At 38.0% G+C, this 19,765-nt stretch overlaps 1 protein-coding gene across 1 annotated transcript; it reads right to left on the reverse strand.

Annotated features, from left to right (window-relative positions):
- Positions 1-5,463: 5,463 nt before the first annotated feature.
- Positions 5,464-10,912, reverse strand: LOC121737638. The gene is made up of 2 exons (XM_042129298.1): positions 10,878-10,912; positions 5,464-6,971 (listed from the first exon to the last, which is right to left on the reverse strand). Exon 2 carries the CDS (start codon positions 6,804-6,806, stop codon positions 5,796-5,798), a length of 1,011 nt encoding a protein of 336 aa, XP_041985232.1. The 5' UTR covers positions 6,807-6,971; positions 10,878-10,912; the 3' UTR covers positions 5,464-5,795.
- Positions 10,913-19,765: the final 8,853 nt, after the last annotated feature.

The following is a 19,765-nucleotide window of genomic DNA, read 5'->3' on the forward strand; positions in this document are numbered from 1 at the left end:
GAGATTTCGAGACCAAGAAGAAGGTAATACAAAGAAAGGTTTTTGTTTATTAATATTAATGACAGTAAGGCCCTCTAACAATTCACATTATTATACTTCGTTTTATTCATTTCTTCAACTTAATTTTCACTACTTTATTTGGGGTCAGTATAGACCCCATGCGACTACTTGTGTGATTTTCTTGATGCGCCTAATTAAGGGTTAATTCTGACGGAATAAAAATCTAATATACAGGGTGTAAAAAAACTAAGTGATAATACTTTAGGGGGTGTATGTGTTCCTCGTCCAGGGTACACTGTGAAAGTGGCAGTGCTGAAAGACCAATTTTTTTCACTTTTGTATGGGAAACTTGAGACGCTGCGCGCTGGGGCGCTTGCCCATTATACAAAAGTGAAAAAATAATTTAGTCTTTCAGCGCTGCCGCTTTCACAGTGAACCCTCAACAAGGAACACAATATATACACCCTAAAGTATTATAACTTAGTTTTGTTACATATAAAATTATCGTGTAACGTGCGTAATTGAACTCCTCTGAAACAGCTCGACCGATTTTCGTGAATCTTAGCGATCATATCGGCTAGGGTTGAGAATCGGACATCTACTTTTTATATTCATAAGTGCATATTTTGTTGATTAGATAATAGTAAATTATTACAACTCGAGACTGACTGCGACCATTGTTTGTGCGACGGAATGGTGATGGACGTTGCCTTGGTGACATACTTATTTAGTCACTTCAATAAAATAATAATATGATCGAAATGCTTTATATGGTAAAACAACCTAGTATTTTATAAATACAATATCTTTACTGGCTGCAGATTAAATAGAACAGTATAGCACCTTTCTAGTCAAGCCGGCTCATTGAAACCAAATTTAGACATAAATGATTTATTTGAGTCGAGTTAATGAAAATAATTCAATAAGTTTTATTCGCTTTCATTACGTTTATTAAATCTATTGGGGCCGCGGTTACAAAATTTGTTTTGTAAATTTGAAGATGTGGTTTCGTTAGGCATTCTATTTGTTTATTTTGTATTCGTCCTGCGGTTTTGGTTCGAATGGCGCTAGCAACTTTTGGTCAGGTTTCTATCGATCTGCCAGACGTTTTTTTGCCATTTACGCATAATTTTTTTTTGTGACACACATCGCGAAAGCGAGATAAGCAAAATATTTCAGAAAAACCCAGTCACACAATAATAATAATAATAATAATAATATACTTTATTGCATTCCACAAAATAATACAAGAAAACACTAAAATCTGAAAAGGACAACACAATTCTGGCGGCCTTATCGCTAAGTAGCGATATCTTCCAGGCAACCATCTTACGACTAGAACATTGATATAAAGATAACTTAAAAACGAGTGGATGCATAATGTGCATAACAAACTAAAACTAATAAACACACACACAAAACAATTAAAGCGAAAGTACACGATGAAAAACTATTAATTACCTACTTAACTACTAATGTTAAAAAATCTAATTTTATTTTTATTTTCTTTATTGAATACCAACAGCGTATTACAATTTGGAGCTTAACACTAAACATGTGACACTTAGTATGGCCAGTAACAGGTATTACATTGTTTGTCAAATTGTAGTGCTATGTATTTAACATTATAATAAAAACTATTTTATTAAAAATTAGAAGACCGTCATCGTTATTATCGACACAATAAGGTCTTGACATGGTTACCATTTAATAAGCTAGTCAACTCCCAGTATTGTGGTTTTAATAAAATGTAAAATATTTTTGTCTTAGCTAATTAATTATATTAATATAATGTATGTGTGTGTGTGTTTGTGTGCAAGTAAGTGTGTATGTGTGTGTGCATGTGCGGCACCCTAGCCCTACGACACGAAGTCTTGGGATCAGTGAAAAATACCACTAGGGTACCGCATGTAAGGTTTGTACATACAACATGTTTATGCAAATTCATTCCTCTTTTTTTTTTTTTTTTTTTCTTTAATTAAGTATCATTTTTTAATATTTTTATAACTTCACTCTTGAATTTCGTTTTAGTATTGTAAGCAAATAGGTCTACAGAATTAAATTTTTTTGTGTATGAGCGACTTATACGTGATATAACAGAGTTCTGTCCATAACTAGTGTTTGATGCAGGTATGTGCAGTAGGGGGGTGTTTCTAGTGCGGAATTTCGGCGTGCGGAAGGTAAGTTGTGACACGAGATCAGGGCAATCTATTTTACTATTAGCGATGTCGTACAGTAAACATAAGTCAAAAACAGTACGTCTCTGCTCCAGGGGCAAGAGATCAAACTCAGCGCAGCTCTCGGCGTAGGAATCAAATCTTTTACCACAGCGGTAAGTCAGGTAAGTTATAAATTTTTTCTGAATGCGTTCCAGGCGACTTTTATATATGATGTAATGAGGGGACCATATCGGACTATTGTACTCCAGAACGCTCCTCACGTATGCGGAATAAACGATTTTGAGTGATGAGATGCTTAAGAATGACTTACACGTCCGAAAAACAAAGCCCATATTCTTGTAAGCTTTACAAATTACGTTTTCAACATGGTCCGAAAAAGTCAGTTTACTGTCCAGATATACACCGAGGTCCTTAACGATACGTTTTCTTTGAATTAATATACCATTCATGTAATAATTATGGGTTATGGGCTTTGGTTTCCGAGTGAATGTAATACATTCGCATTTAGTAGAATTGACAGTGATATTATTGCGAGTATAATAATTGAACAAGCTGTCAAGGCCTGCTTGGAGCTGTAAACAGTCCTGGATCGAATTAATCTTGCAAAAGATTTTTTTGTCATCCGCATACATGAGATAGTACAAAATATGTTGGAGGCACGAACCAATATCGTACAAATAGGCGTTGTACAGCAATGGTCCCAGGTGTGAGCCCTGTGGAACTCCAGTGGGCATCTCGATATAGTCTGAGCGATAACCGCCCATTACGACAGCCTGGGATCGATTCGATAGGTAAGATTCCATCCACCGAAGCAAATCCCCGTGGATACCTAGCTCCTGGAGCTTTTTTAGAAGAATGAGGTGGTCTACCCGGTCGAACGCTTTTTCGAAGTCTGTGTAGATAACATCTATTTGTCCACCGCGTTCCATATTCTCTAAAATAAAGGAAGTGAAACAGGCTAGATTAGTAGTCGTCGAGCGATGCCTAAGGAAACCGTGCTGTTGGTAGGGGATCGATCGGTGAAGTGTCGGATAAATAAAATTGAGTACTACTTTCTCCATTACTTTAGCAGCCGTGTTTAAAATAGAGATGCCCCTGTAATTCTTAACGTCCATACGAGAACCTTTTTTATGTATTGGAACGATATGGGCTACCTTCCATTTCTGTGGGAACACACCATCACGCAGCGATCGATTTATCAAGATGGTCAATGGAGTAGCTAGAGATTTAGAGCAGCGTACCCAAAATAGAGATGGGAGCATATCACTGCCAGGGCCTTTTTTTATATTTAGATTTCGTAAAATACCTTCGACACTCGAGGTCGATACTTGAATGTTAGACACTACATCAGAATTGAAATTTAATGATCTATCAGGAGTAACATTACTAGGCTCGCCGAAAACGCTCTTAAAGAAAGTATTAAAGGCGTCACACATGTCCCTGCCTTCAGTGTATTCTACTCCATCGAGCACTAGCTTTTTAGGGTACGCTGAGCCACCGCGTAGGGCCTTTACATACGTCCAGAATGTCTTAGGGTCAGTTTTCAAATTTTTTTCACAGTCGGATGTAAATTTATTAAAACATTCTTTTTGTATACGACGTTCACGGGACCTCAAAAGTGCGAATTCGTCGTAATCCAAGTTATTACCGAACTTCTTCCAGCGTTTGTGTGCCCTACTCTTCTCTTTAATGATATTAATGAGCGCTGGGGAGTACCAGTTGGGGTACGTGCGTCGCCCGAAGGTATTAATAATAGGGACGTGTGATGCGATGCAAGCGTTTATGGTCTCATAAAATATATCTATAGAATCGTCGACTGTTTTAGCAGACAGCAAGGTACTCCAGTCTTGTTTTTCAAAAAGATCATTTAATACGGGGTAGGGAGCTTTTCTAAAGTTAAACTTTTTTATAATGGCCTCGCGTAACTTAGGAACGCTCAGGTCTAGCACGGTGAAGGCGAACGACGGGTGCGCGCGGTCCTCGGGCAGGAGAGGCGCGGAGACCGGGCTCACCGATAACGGCAGGTTGCAAAAGACGAGATCGAGCGTGTTGCCACAGTGATTTTTTAGCAGGTTGTATTGATGAAATCCGTGGAAGGTTAGCGATTCCATGAGTTTAATTCCGTGGTCCTGGACTTCGACGGGGCCTCTTTTTAAAACCGTGTATCCGTTTAAGTCCCAAGACAAGAACGGGAGGTTTAAATCACCGATAAAAATGTAGTAATCGTTCGGATGGAGAGCTAAAGCGCTGCCGATAATCGCGTCGATCGCTTCCAACTCGGCCGGTAGGACGCGAGGGTTCGGGGGAGCATAGACGGCGAGGAGGTGCAGGTCGCGCGCGGCGGCGCAGGCGCGCGCCGACATGGTGAGCCACAACAGCTCGGCGTGCGGGCGCGCGGCCACGTCGCGCGGCACGGCCCCGAGCGTGCGCCGCACCAGCACCGCGACGCCGCCGCCCGTGCGCTTGCCGCTAGCGGCGGCGTCGCGGTCCGCGCGAAACACGTCGTACCGGTCGTCGCACAGCTCCGCGTCGAATATGTCGTTGTGCAGCCAGCTCTCCGTCAGAACGATAATGTCGTAGTCGTGGCAGAGAATATTGAGCCTTAGGTCCGCGCACTTAGTTCTAAGCCCGCGTACATTTTGATAATAAATGTTTAGGAAGTTGGCACCCATTTAAATATAAGTTTATTATTATCCGTTCGCTCCTCGCTTACTGCATTGTATCGCCTCTTTATAGCTACAATGTACGACGAGTAATTTAAATAATAAAAAATAAAAAAGAAGCTAAAAAAACATAGATGTGTTATATTATATATTAATGCTGGAGACCGCCACTTCCACAAACCAATGTAAGGTTTAATAATATTAAAATGCCTAAAGTTAGTCAGTAGGATTAAGTATTTCGTGCGAGTAAAAGTCCCGATCGATATAATATAATGATTTAATGTGACGACGAAATGTCGGTAGTACGAAAATTTTTGAACCGATCGACTATCGCATAGAAACTGGTAAACAAGACCGCCCGCTGTTAAAGTACATGCGCTCATTACGGGTGCACTCTTTGGACTTAAACATTTTAAGTAGAATATACCAGTGTTTGGTTTCTTGTAGAAGTAATTTAATAATGTGTGAACAGAGCGTATAAAAATAAAAATTCTGTATGTTAAAATTATGTTTTTGAGTGAGTTATACGCAAGACTATAAAATTTAAACGTTGCAACATGTTGTGGGTTATTATTAATTAGTTTAGAAATTACATGTTGAGTAAGGTATAATTTGATTAAAGAAACAAAACGACTGTTTTTCATATAATGTGCTAAGTCAATCCAGAGAAAAAGCGCGCACCTTGTTAGCGTATCGTTAATCTTGTAAAGGTGCAAGTCATTTGCAATGCATATTTTTTTGCATCGAGTCAAAGAGTAAGTAAGAATAGACTCGCAAATGCGAAAAATTAATGACCATATACTGAGAGTTGATTTTACAAAATATGTTGTTATGTAGTAGTTTAAGATTATTGTTAAAGGCTTATTGAGATGAAAGGAAAAATTAAGCCTTAAGTTGTTAACTAAAAAGTATAGGAAAGTAAAAAAAGTACTTGGTAGAATACCGTAACACGTTATCGGATTTTGAGAAGGTCCTTTTCCTGCGTGATTTGAAAGGCCGGTTTCGTGTCTTCTTTCCTTACGTAGATCCTTCCGTTTTTTGTCCACACGTATTTGAAACTGTGCTGTTTCGCAAAATCTCGGGCTTTCTTTAACAGTTGTTTATTGAGATAAGTCAAGTGTTCATTGACGTAGATTCTAGAAGTATTGTCAGTCAAGCCGAGATCTTTGGCCGTGAGCGGGGACTTGCGGGCACCGGAGATCATATTATCCTTTAGCAGGCGAGACCTCAACTTCACGATTATGTTCCTCGGGCGGCCTGGCTGCTTGGATCTGGGGGTGACACGGTTAACTTCCAGGACATCTTGCGGGAATAGTGATACGCCGGAGTGCTGAGCGATGCTTAGGATGATATCGAGAAGGTTTTCGGACTTCTGTTCTATAACACCTACGATTTCTAGGTTGAGTAATCTATCTCTCTGGTTGTTTTGGTTCAGCTCGATTTGTAGAAGTTGATTTTCACTAGACAGAGATTGTATCCTAGCTTCCAGCGATTGTATAGCCTTTCTTTCAACTGTGAGTGCGTCGACTTTCTTATTTGTGGTCTCCTGCTGATTACTATAAAATTGTAATGAGTCTTCCAAATCTGAGATTTTTTTCGAGGTCTCCTGATGCTTCAATTCCAGCGAATGGACGGATTTTTTAAATTCATTGTATTCTTGGCGAACTGTATTAATTTCTGTTTTAATTTCAGCAAAGGACGAACTCAGTGATGTCGTTAGTTTGTCAAGGTCAGCCTTCAGCACAGATTCAAATTCAATTTTCATCTTAGTGAAATTATCTTGCAACTCGTTCTTCCAGTCGTTCATCATAGTTGTGACTTTCGAGGTGACTTCATCAATTGTTTCCGCAAGATCGTCGGTGTGCTTTCGTTTTGGACGCAGGGTCACGTTATGATCCTCAACTGACTTTCTGATGTCAGGATTCGAAGCACACTTGCCACTATTATTCGGTGATCCGAGCATTCTTGTTGTTGCGCCTCTGATTTCTTGTTACTCTTTGACGAGCCTATATATTTGGCGTACAAAGGAAATTGGTTCGTAACACACGCAGTATAAAGTTGAGACTTCAATGACGGCAGTGGAATACAACCGAGAACGCGTCTGCACTACACGATGTTACGATTCTAACTGATCTGAGATCTAATGACTAACAAGGCTACAATGTTTCATCCGTGTCATTATTGTTCAATGATTTAGTCAGATAATAATTTTTAAGTTGTCTTTTAAATGCATTTAAGTTTTCTGACTGTCTTACATGATTAGGTAAAGAGTTCCATAAGCGCACTGCGCGAGCCGAAAAGGAGTTACCAAAAATTTTTGTCTTTTGAACAGGGACATTTAATTTGAAAGCAAAACGCGCGCTGTCACTGTCAGAAAAAGTAAACATTTGCTTTAGATAAGGGGGAGCCATGGGGTCAAAAAGTATATTATATAGTAGGTGTAGCACATGAGCATTCCTGCGTAAACGAATAGGTAGCCACTTCAAAATTGATCTATGTTCCGAGACACAATGTCTTGCAATAAATCAGAAGTTAATGAAATATCTCAAAGTCAAATCCAACATTTCCCTAAAAAGAAGATACATACAAACACTTAAAAACAGAACTCATCTTGCGTAGTCAAGTAGAAGTTATCTGTAATCGAACCTAGCGTGATGGCCATCCAAAACGCATTATACGCCATAAAGGAGCACAAAAGCTATTATCTTCTATTGTGCGCCGCAATCAGGAGTCTGGAGTCATACAAAAACCATCTATAATACTTAAGCCTGTGTATGATTTTTTCTTATCGCGAGAAACAGAGCGTTCGGAAAAATCATTAATCTAATCTATGGACGCTTCTACAGTGTGTAACAAAAATAGGTGATAATAAAATAAAAAAAAACCTTTTTTTTTTATAAAATAAGGGGGGCAAACGAGCAAATGGGTCACCTGATGGAAAGCAACTTCCGTCGCCCATGGACACTCGCAGCATCAGAAGAGCTGCAGGTGCGTTGCCGGCCTTTAAGAGGGAACAGGGTAATAGGGGAGGGTAGGGAAGGGAATAGGGTAGGGGATTGGGCCTCCGGTAAACTCACTCACTCGGCGAAACACAGCGCAAGCGCTGTTTCACGCCGGTTTTCTGTGAGAACGTGGTATTTCTCCGGTCGAGCCGGCCCATTCGTGCCGAAGCATGGCTCTCCCACGTATAAAACGGGTGTGTACGTGTTCCTTGTATAGAGTTCACTGTGAAAGTAGCAGCTCTGAAAGACGAATTTTTTTTTCACCTTTGTATGGGCAAGGGCCCGAGCGTCACGAGTTTCCCCATATTATCACCTATTTTTGTTACACCCTGTATAATATTAGTAATATTCAGAGAGGATGCAACTTGGCTGCCTTTAAACTAGAGCTGAGCGAAGCTGTGTTGCGAGTAATGTGTTTTTGAAAACCAATAGAATCACTTCATTGACGTGAGCTTGCCATGACATCGCTCAGCGCGGCGATGCTATTGGTTCTCAAAAACACATTCCTCGCAACACAGCTCCGCTCAGCTCTGGTGGAAATGCAGCCTAAGGGTCGACTCAGACAGCGTGACGCGTGAGATGCATTTCCTAATTGTATGGAATTGACAGTTTTCAATGTGACTTGCATGACGTCTCAAGCATTGGATTCTGAAAGAAATGCGTTCACGTTACGTTGCAGTCTGAATTGACTCTTAGAGGGTTCGAAGGAAGGCCGAATGGTCCAGTCAAACTGATCGCAGATAGACCTGACCAGCATGGTAAAGAGTACACTGCTATAGTGTGGCTACGCTATAACTGATAACTGATAACATTATTGAATATTGCATGATAATATCGTATAACATAACTTATAGCACAACTACATTACATACGTTGTTATGATACACTCCACTAAAAATAAACAATAATATCAATATTATCCATTATCCATAATATTATAAATGCGAAATTGTGTCTGCCTGTCTGTCTCTCTGTTACCTCTTTACGACCAAACCGCTGAACCGATTTAGCTGAAATTTTGTATGGAGATACTTCATGTTTTGTGAAAGGACATAAAATACTTTTTATCCCGAAAAAATGTACGGTTCCCGCGCAATAAACGAATTTTCGCGCAATGGAGTTGCGGGCGTCATCTAGTAAATAATAATCTCAATATTCTTTAATATTATTACCTATAACTCACTTTAAAAACTCTCAATATAAATTAATAGTACGGGAGCCCTAGAACATTTTTTTTTAATTACTATCAAGCTAATTTTTGTGAGTAGCTTCAAGTGGTAAGACGAGCAACATTTATTAGATTAATAGTTAACTAGCTGTTTGACCGAGCTTTGCTCGGTATCCGATGAAAATGACATTTTCTAGAAATGATTCCTAGCTAGATCGATTTATCGCCCCCAAAACCCCCTATATACTAAATTTCATGAAAATCGTTGGAGCCGATTCCGAGATTCCAATTATATATATATATATATATATAGATATATATAATAAAAAAAATGTTCTAGGGCTCCCGTACTATAATTTACAATTTCGTCAAAATTCTCTCGGTCTCCGGTAATTGAACTATCGTAGTTGTCACTACCACAACCACTTAGGCGCTACTCTTGACATTTTAAAGGGATAAAAATTACCATACTAATAAAAATATCAAAGCCTTCTATTTAGTTTAAATAAAACTAGCTATTTGACCGAGCTTTGCTCGGTATTCGATAAAACACGAATAAAATGACATTTTCTAAAAATGATTCCTAGCTAGATCAATTTATCGCCCCTGAAACCCCCTATATACTAAATTTTATGAAAATCGTTGGAGCCGATTCCGAGATTCCAATTATATATTTATATACAAGAATTGCTCGTTTAAAGATATAAGATTCTTTGAAAAATATAGGTTAGACGCTCGCCGTGTTTAAAAAGTGCGCAATATCTTACTGATAGACATAGAAAAATAATAATGTTATGTTTTATTAGCTGACACTTGAAACTCCGTTGCACTTTAACTTATTTATCGGGCGGGAACTGGACTTTTTTCTCGAAATAAAAAGTAACTTATGGCCTTTCGCACGACGCAAATTATCTCCAATACCACAGATATCAGGAAGTATAGTTATAAAGAAATAGGAGCAAAAATATACTATTAAAATATTCTATAAATATATAAGAAAATTTAATCAAAGTTAAATTGAGTCGACGACAACATGGTTTCATTGTAAGTTCTTTACAGAAAAATGCTAGTAGAAAATACATTTATTTAAATATAGACTTTCGTGATAAAATACCGCGAAGTGATCCGGCTCTCCCGGTGAATCTAGGTCATAATGTCACTGACACGAAGTGTGGTACAAGGTGAAAGCGATGGCGAGTAAGGGTAAGCTTACGTTTCAACTTGACGCGGCGATGTTAGGCATTTGAGCCACATATTCTTAAAACATTACATACAGCTCAACAAAGCAACCCAAGCAAAGTGTGTCAATTTGAAGCCCTCGGTGGCTCTATGGTTGATGTGGCAGCTCAAGCCGGGGGTTGCGTGTTCGAATCCGACGGAACAAAAAGTTTTCAATGTTCCCGACTCTGGTTGTGTATTAAATGTGTATAGTAAAATTCTTAAATATATGTATAGTATAAAAATATTAAATATATTTCCGTTGTCTGGTACCCGTAACACAAGTCCTTCAGGTACTTAGCACGGGGCCAGACTGGCGTGGTGTAAAGTGTCCATAGATATTATTATTATTATTATTATTAATTTAATAATATTATAAATAAACGTTTCTTCCCCTTTTTTGACCATTACACCACAAGAATAATACAATTAAAAGACAAAAAAAATATATAGTATGTCTTCTTGTGTAGTAAATAAAGTTTAGTTTTTAATGGGTCATTCTAAAATGTATTATATCGCGTTATTATACCGCGTTACACTGATAAACTTTTGCGTTTAGAATAATTAGTGGAATTAAAAATGAATCAATTAAAACATTAGAAAAAACTTTTAAAACTTGGGTGTGCCCCAATCCAAAATAAAGGACTTAGGGCCTGTTTCACCACGTTCTGATAAAGTGCCAAATAGGCTATTTACAGCTTTTTTGACAGATTCTCAAGTTAAGTGGTGGATAATCTATTCGACACTTATCAGGAAGTGGTGAAACAGGCCCTAATAATTTTATTAAATATTTACTATAGCCACCTGTGATTGTTAGTGTAAATATTTTACTTTGACGATCTCTGTGGCTCAGTTGGTTAGTGCTTCAAAGCAATGAGTCTTAAAAGGCGGGTTCGAATCCGAATTAAAATGTTCTTGGGTCATGGATAGGAAGTAGATTAAGGGCCTGTTTCACCACTTTCTGATAAAGTACCGAATAGGCTATTCACAACTTTTTTGACAGATTCTCAATACTTGATCTGCCAAGTTAATTGTTGAATAGCCTATTCGTCACTTATCAGGAAATGGTGAAACAGGCCCTTAATCTTAGAAATCTTTAACGACATAATATTTTTAGTATTTAATTATTTAACATAATTTAAAACAACATAACTGGAACTCACCACGGGGTCAGCCTGAAGTGATGTAAAGTATTCATAGACATCCAAACTAATATTATAAATACCAAAGTGTGTCTGTCTGTTACCTCTTCACGCTCAAACCAGTGAACCAATTTAACTGAAATTTAGCATGCGGATACTTTGAGTCCTGGGAAAGGACATAGGGTACTTTTCATTCCGGAAAAATTTACGGTTCCCGCGTGATAAACGAATTTTAACGCAACGGAATTGCGGGCGTGTTCTAGTTATTTAATAGTAATCTTACTATTTTTCTGACGACTGAAGTCTGTAACTTGGACCACACGCATGTTACATCGAAAATATATTTATCAGGTACTCATTAACACGCTAATAACTTTTCGTCAATTTTAATTAATAATCAAATTTCCGATCCGTTTCGTTATTTTCGATCCAATTATGATGATAAAAGCGGAATATTTTGATTGTATTGCTATTTTAATACGGTACTTTGAAATCTGGCAATTTACGAATACTTTTAATTAAGCTTCTACTTGACTAAAAGTTAAAACAGTACCAGTTTTCGTGTCAGTTGTAATATATTTACGTAAAAATTTATTATTATACCTTTAACATTTTTATTAAGTATAATATTTTTAACAGATTTGCAAAACACAGACTAGATTTTTCTTCATAAAAAACTAGTGTACTAACTCTTTGAATATCTTTTATCATAAATATTTAGTTTTAACAATTAACTAAAAAACTATTAATATGTAATCTAAAACTGGAACATCTACTTATAAACATAATCATTCTTTTGTATAGATTCTTAATCTGGGATAGAGGCCTGGTGTCCTGAAATACGTGGGAGAGCCATGCTTCGGCACGAATGGGCTGGCTCGACCGGATAAATACCACGTTCTCACAGAAAACCGGCATGAAGCAGCGCTTGCTCTGTGTTTCGCCGAGTGAGTGAGTTTACCGGTGTCCCAATCCCCTAACCCCTACCCTATTCCCTTCCCTACCCTCAACTATTCCCTTCCCTTCCCTACCCTCCCCTATTACCCTATTCCCTCTTAAAAGGCCGGCAACGCACTTGCAGCTCTTCTGATGCTGCGAGTGTCCATGGGCGACGGAAGTTGCTTTCCATCAGGGGACCCGTTTGCTCGTTTGCCCCCTTATTTCATAAACAAAAATACAGGCTCATGCCCAGTTTAAGCACCAGTCTCCTCCCTACCCAGAAATCTACCGATAATGTGCTATTTGTTGAGCTATTTGTGTCTATAATTATTCTACTTTATCTATAACTAGATGACGATGACTCCGTTGCGCCAAAATTTGTTTATCGCGCGGGAACCGTACATTTTTCCGGGACAAAAAGCATCCTATGTCCTTTCCCGGGTCTCAAAGTATCTCCATGCCAAATTTCAGCAAAATCGGTTCAGCGATTTGGGCGTGAAGAGGTAATACATAGACAGAAAGACAGACAGACACACTTTCGCATTTATAATATTAATAAATTAAAAAAAAATCATATGCTGTAAAGAGACATAGATCTATATTAAATTTACAATGTATTTAAAGTGTTTTATTGAATAAGTATTAATGCCGTATTGGTTAAAATCGCTTCGAAAATTAGCCATTATTTGACGTTAAAAGTAAATGGCAAAAAACTGTTATTATGGGATATCCATAAGAAATAGATATATATCATTGCGGAGTTTTCTGTAGACCTTTTCAATGTGCATAATACTTGGTACATTATTTTGATAAATCTCGTAGGGTTCAGCCTGCATTTGCAATGTAAGCGGAAAAAATGTAATTATTTACGACATTACATTAGAAACCCCAACAGTATTTCTCTACTATTGGAATGTTATTATACTTATAAACCTTCCTCTTGAATCACTCTATCTATTAAAGAAAACTGAATTAAAATCCGTTTTAAAGATTAAAGGGAACATAGGGACATGAGGGAAAAAAAACTTTGTTTTATATTATTTAGTGATAGTATAAATTACAACAGAACAATCAGAGAAATTAATTTCTAGGCAGATGGCGGACCTAAGTAATTTGGTCGCGTTTAAAGTTTAACCCAACTGACAGATCACAAGTAACTGTGAATTGACATGATCCGACTACATGACGTTGGTCTGTCAACTACCTAGGAATCAATTTCCTCGATGGTACCTACTAGCTATTTTAGTCACGACTGTAGTTCAAATTGTAATCGAACACCAAATATAGTAAATATGACCACCAAGCTTGACAGCTTCACCAAAATTCAAAATGCTTGAAATGTGACAATAGTGCCTGTTTTTTAATGGCTGTTTGCTATAAATAACCATAAAGTTAATATACCTAGCGGAATAGAGCAACTATCTCGAGCTGTCAAACGAAACCGAAATTGGTTTCATCTGTGTGTAAAAATATGTGAACGTATGTGTATACGTGTGTAAGTGTTTACACAAGCATTATTGAACATGATTTCTATGAGATTAAATTGTCAACGTGCGGCACGTGCCGACTGGACGTCAAAAAACGAGTGCTGCTGTCATGTACACGTCTCTTTTTACCACGCAATGTTACTGATAGTGACATCTCTCTCGCTCAGGCCTTTGTTTCTCTATTCCGCTAGGTATATTAACTTTATGAAATAACCATAATAAATGCCAGTGTCAAGTATTAAATGGCGAGAAAAAAAAATTCTCTCGGCGAAATTGACTACGTGACAAAACTCTAGACCCCCTCCCCCCCTCTCGTGACCGAGCGTAGTATTTTGAAGACGCCCCTCCCCCCCTAAATGGGTCACGTAGTATGGGTATGCTCCCTTAACTTTATGGTCGTAACCCACGATTTTTTTGTGTTGTTAATGCAGTCTTGTTCTAAATCATTTAATCACAAGTTAGTACACGAATGCTAAACAGCGTCCAAATAATGTACTATCAGAGAAGTTGATTCGGCATCTGCCGAATCAACTTCTCTGATTCATTATGACGGAATTACGTAGGTCAGCCATCTGGCGGACCTACGTAATTCCGTCATGATTTGTCAAACCCAGCCGACAGGTCGTGAATTATTATATGAATTGACATAATTCAACCAAATGATGTAGGCCTGTCTATGAATCAATTTTTTCGATGGTTACTGGCCTACAGGTATGTACCATCGAGTGTCTTGTCTGATTGTTTGTGTCTTAAAATTGTTTCATAGTAACGATACAATTTTGAGACTCAAACAATCAGACAAGAATGCCGCGTCCTGCTCTAACAACGTCATTTCACGTTTGTTACAGTAGGACGCGGCATTTTCGTACGATTGTTTGAATCTCAAAACGGTTTCGAGGTACGGCCCCTGTTTTGAAACACTTTATAAAGTATATGTAATTGATTGTACCGTTGGTTCTTGGTGGTAAATGCATGTTGAACACTAATAAAACAATATTTGCGTGCACTTTTTCCACTATATTAAGAAATATAGTGGAAAAAGTGCATTATATTAAGAAATTATTAATTTGTTAATAATTTCTGAATATAGTGGAAAAAGTGCACGCAAATATTGTTTTATTAGTGTTCACTTTATAAAGTTTCGTGGCATAAGTGACATCTGTTAATCCTATTCAGTACTAAAGCTTGCACTACTCTTCTTCGGGGACTTTCCGGAATCTGATTTCCTGAAACCCAGAGTGTCTCGGAAAATTACGAGAGTACGAAGAAGTTTGACGAAACATTACCAGATGGCGCTTTATAGCGTTAGATAATAACTAGATGACGCCCGAACCTCCGTTGCGCCATTTGTTTATCGCGTGAGAACCGTATATTTTTTGGGGAAAAAAAGTACCCCTGTCGTTTCCCGGGACTCAAAATATATCCAAATTCTATCAAAATGGACTCAGTGGTAAAGAGGTAACAGCCAGACAGACGGACAGACAGACAGACAGACGGACAGACAGACAGACAGACGGACAGACAACACACTTTCGCATTTATGATATTAGTATAGATGAAATTATCTAGAACTTAATTGCAAATGTCCCTCGGCACTTGTTATTTGCTTATAATGACAGACGATTAAAAACGTCAAATCTTGAAAAATATCTATCCCTTACTAACGTTAGAGTAGACAGAATGATAGAGTATACCGACTTAGAACTGATGTTGAAATTTTTAAATTTGACGTATTATGACGAAAATCGTCGCTAGGGTTTTTGACTTGTTACCTACGAATTTAAAAATATGACATATTCGCTGGACGTGTTCCTCTTTGGTCGTATTGTTGTTTGTGTTTTGGCACATGCGATTAAAATTGTCAGAATCCAATTTTGAAATCTTTATTTGAAATATTTAAAAATAAATTATATCAGCCAGCGCGAGGCACATTCCGTTTATAATCCTAGTGAAACCCGACGAATTTGACAGATATTGAAACCTGTCCGTTTCTTTGCAGTCGAACTACTGGTAGTTATGTCTATTGTGCTAACGTGCCAGACGCAGGCTTTTCATATGGCATTTGCAACATGTCGGATTTCGACTTATTAATCGGGTAACACGTCGAGAAAGAGTAGGTACTCGTAGTAGCATTAAGTACTAGAATAAGTCGCGTTAAGGGCGCGTATTAGATCAAATTGCTTTACATGATCATCTGTAATATCAATATTAATGAAAAACTGAATGTTAAATTAAGATCTAGCAAACTATACATACAGCAAACAGGACTAACACTAGTGACTATGTTACTCAAAAACACGATAGCATACAATTTTCTCGATAGAAAAAAATTGCGAAGTTGCTTCCAAATCACCTATAATTAACACGTTAAACTGCTAGTATTCGAGTTATATATTAAAATTAAGCTTGAAACTTTTTAGTATTACATTATAGATAAGGCAAGGAATATGTTACATATATTTATAATAACTTAATAGATATCCTTTAAAAAAAAGAATACCTATAACTGCCCGCTAACTTGGCGATGATTCCGCGTCGTCCTTTATCACCTGGCATATGAAAGACGGGCGTGAGTGTGAAGAGAGAAGGACGATCTTTGATTATTTGGGTTCGGCGCCCCCTTAAGTCCTGATTAACAATTTTTTTATTTTTTTTTTATTTTAATGCAACGCGAAAGCTCTAAGTGGATATTTTACTTAAAAAATAACTTGTGAGACGAAATGCATGGATTATCAAGTGCATTTTATTCGTTTTTTTTTTTCAATTATTTCCAAACAGCGCTTTGTCGCTGAACCGCTTTCAAGAATCAATTGCTGATTTTAATCGCCCATTTTTTACGGGAATGAAAATAATTACTGGCCTTGGAAAGTCGATTTTCAAACGCTTTCCTCCTCTGGTATCGTTTAAGGAATCCGGTTAAATAGGTTTTTGACGTAGAAACGTGTTAAGGCTTATACAAGATGTTAGTGTAAACACCGTTTTCATTGAAACCATCAAATGAGCCCGTCAAAATGATTTTTTTCTATGAGAACAATGCTGGAAACAAAAAAATCCAACTTCATACTCATACAAATTGCCAATTCCGGGCATCCGTATGGGTATGAAGACGGCATTTTTTTGAGTTCCCAGCATTGTTCTCATAGAAAAAGTTGTTCATTTTGACGGGCTCAATTGATGGTTTCAAGGACAACGGTGTTTACACTAACACACTGTTTAGTTAAAAGCGAATCCGGTTAAATAGGTGTTTGAAGTAGAAAATGTAATATTAAGGCTCTATAACAGGGAACATAATACAAACTTTAGAGCCAAGGGCGTTACTGGCAAATGTAGTAAAAAAATCCGATCAAAATCCGACATAATATCAGAATATTGAGAAATCCATGACGTTGGGGCATTTCTCATAGAAAAGTAGAAGTTAAAAGTACCATCGAGGAAATTGATTCTTAGGCAGTTGACAGACCAACGTCATTTGGTCGGATCCATAAAGTTAATATACCTAGCGGAATAGAGAAACAAAGGCCTGAGTAAGAGAGATGTCACTATCAGTTACATTGCGTGGGAAAAAGAGACGTGCGATACATGACAGCAGCACTCTTTTTTTGACATCCAGTCGGCACGTGCCGCACGTTGACAATTCAATCTTAAAGAAATCATGTTCAATCATGCTTGTGTAAGTGTATACGACATACGTACACATATTTTTGCACACAGATGAAACCAATTTCGGTTTCGTTTGACAGCTCGAGATTGTTTCTCTATTCCGCTAGGTATATAATTAACTTATGGTCGGATCATGTCAATTCAATGTTAATTGTGATCTGTCGGCTGGGTTTGTGCCCCGTGTATTATATTTCTCTATGGTTTGACATACGTGTCCAAACTACGTAGGGCCCCCATCTGACGGAATCAACTTCTTTGATTATATAAATTATGTAAGTAAACCAAAACTATTAATATTGCAATAAAAGTCAGGTCTCATGTGTAAGTAACTCACCTCATCACTAACTTACACATACTGTAGCTGGTTTTAGTGGCTCTGGTGATGCTATTATAATATGTATATTGTATACAGTATATAGTCGTCTACTTTTAAAAAAAAATTTTTTTTTTCTTTTTTTACTTATAAAAAGACTTGGAACATATTTGTAGTAGTCTGTCTGTAGTAATATCAAATATGTCATTAGCTGGTTAAAATAAGTACTTAATTGAATATTGTTTCCTGGTATTTATGTGCATGATGGAAGAGACTGGTCTCCACGACACAGGGAATCCTAGTGTGGAGATCAGAGTTTGTGTAAGATTAACGTGTAAGTTTCTTTAAACGAAATAAAGAGTTGTTTATTGTTTATTGTTAAAACTCAAAGCTGTACTCGTCTTTTCTCAGTCGGTAAATGAAATGCTATCCCAATTCCATGGTCATAAATCAGGGGCGCGCACTATTGGCTCGTTTTATGGCCGTACATTTCCGAAGAAAGTAAATCTATGTGAAATGGAAAAAGGTTTCGTATTCGCGAAATATTGAATGTTTACTGAGGCGCTAGTGCTGGGAATTTTAAGACCAAAGACCGATTTAGTTGTGATCTTAATAGAAAGAATTCAACGTCCGTGGCCTAGTGGTAAGACTATTGGTTCGCACTCGAGAAGGTGCAGGGCCGTACCACGAAACCGTTTTGAGACTCAAAACAATCGGACGAGAATCTTAAGCATACGTACAATCAGGGCCGTCTCTAGCCCATGTGGCGCCCGTGTGCAAACATTACCCTAGCGCCCCCTAACAAGCGCGCGCGCGGTTAAAATGGGTACAAAGTAAAAGTACAGTTTGTCCGGCCGCTTAAGGGTGAGGACTCTAAGCGGTGGCTTCTTTCGTTCCACCAGACGAACTATAACAGCACATCAAGTTACCACATAGGTACTGTCAAATTTCTCCAATATAAAATAGATAACAAACTCTATTGTTATTTGTTTGTAGATTGAAGTTTTTTTCGGTTTTGACCATGATGTGCTCTTGAGTCTTGACTGACCCTAACAAGCTTAACCCCAAAACGTAAATTTTATATCGCTTAAGTACTTCAATTTTACTTTAAATTTCATGTTCTATACTTATTAAACATCCCATCATCACAACATCGGTATTAATTCGATTTTATTATTCGATTTCATTGAAGAGCTCTAACTTCTCTACATCCGAAGAGCCAGCATGGTACAGTTTGTTTTCTAAATTAGAACACTGTGCTTTTTTGTATCTAAATCCAAATCATCCCACTACCTATTTTGAAAAAACGAGCGATAGGACACTCACTATTATGTGTTTTTAGGTTAATTTCACGTTGAAAAATAAAGGTTATAATATTTATATTGCAAAAGCCGAGCCGCTAATGGCGCGCCTTGCTTTGCTGTAATTCTACAAATATAAGAAGAGCTTCGGATATTACACAAAAATGTTTGCAAACTGGAGTTCTTTTTATAACGTTGGTCAATAAAGCGTGGCCTGGGCCGTGGCGGCCGGCCAGCGCGGGCACGCGCCGAGTGCAAGCAGCGCTCGGCGCCCCTAGGACCGCGGCGCCCGTGTGCACCGCACACATTGCACTAAAGGGAAAGACGCCCCTGCCTACAATCTGAATGAAATGGACCAAAATAGTATTGTTACGGTACATGGTATACGGACACGTGGTGCGCAAGTACATACTCGAACCTTCTAGGAAGGTCCAATGTTTGTTTACGTGTTTACCCTTTATTTGTTAGCGTGTTTCATAAGGTCTAAGTCCATAAGGTCTAAATTAAATTCAACTTACTGCACTTATCGCAAGGACGGCAGTTTTATTGTGGTACATGCCCGAGCCTCCTAGAAATTTCCCACGGTTGTTTACTTGTTTATGTGAATCGGGAAATTTCTGGAATTCGTCTCGCCATATAAAAAGAGCCACAGGCAGGCCCGACAAGTGAGTTCAATCAGAGCGATCTTCAAG

Source organism: Aricia agestis, chromosome 21 (assembly GCF_905147365.1).
Source record: "Aricia agestis chromosome 21, ilAriAges1.1, whole genome shotgun sequence".
In the NCBI taxonomy this organism is placed as follows: domain Eukaryota; kingdom Metazoa; phylum Arthropoda; class Insecta; order Lepidoptera; family Lycaenidae; genus Aricia; species Aricia agestis.

Excerpts from the sequence above, each read along its gene's own strand:
- LOC121737638 (XM_042129298.1), bottom strand. The coding sequence starts at position 6,806 with ATGCTCGGATCACCGAATAATAGTGGCAAGTGTGCTTCGAATCCTGAC.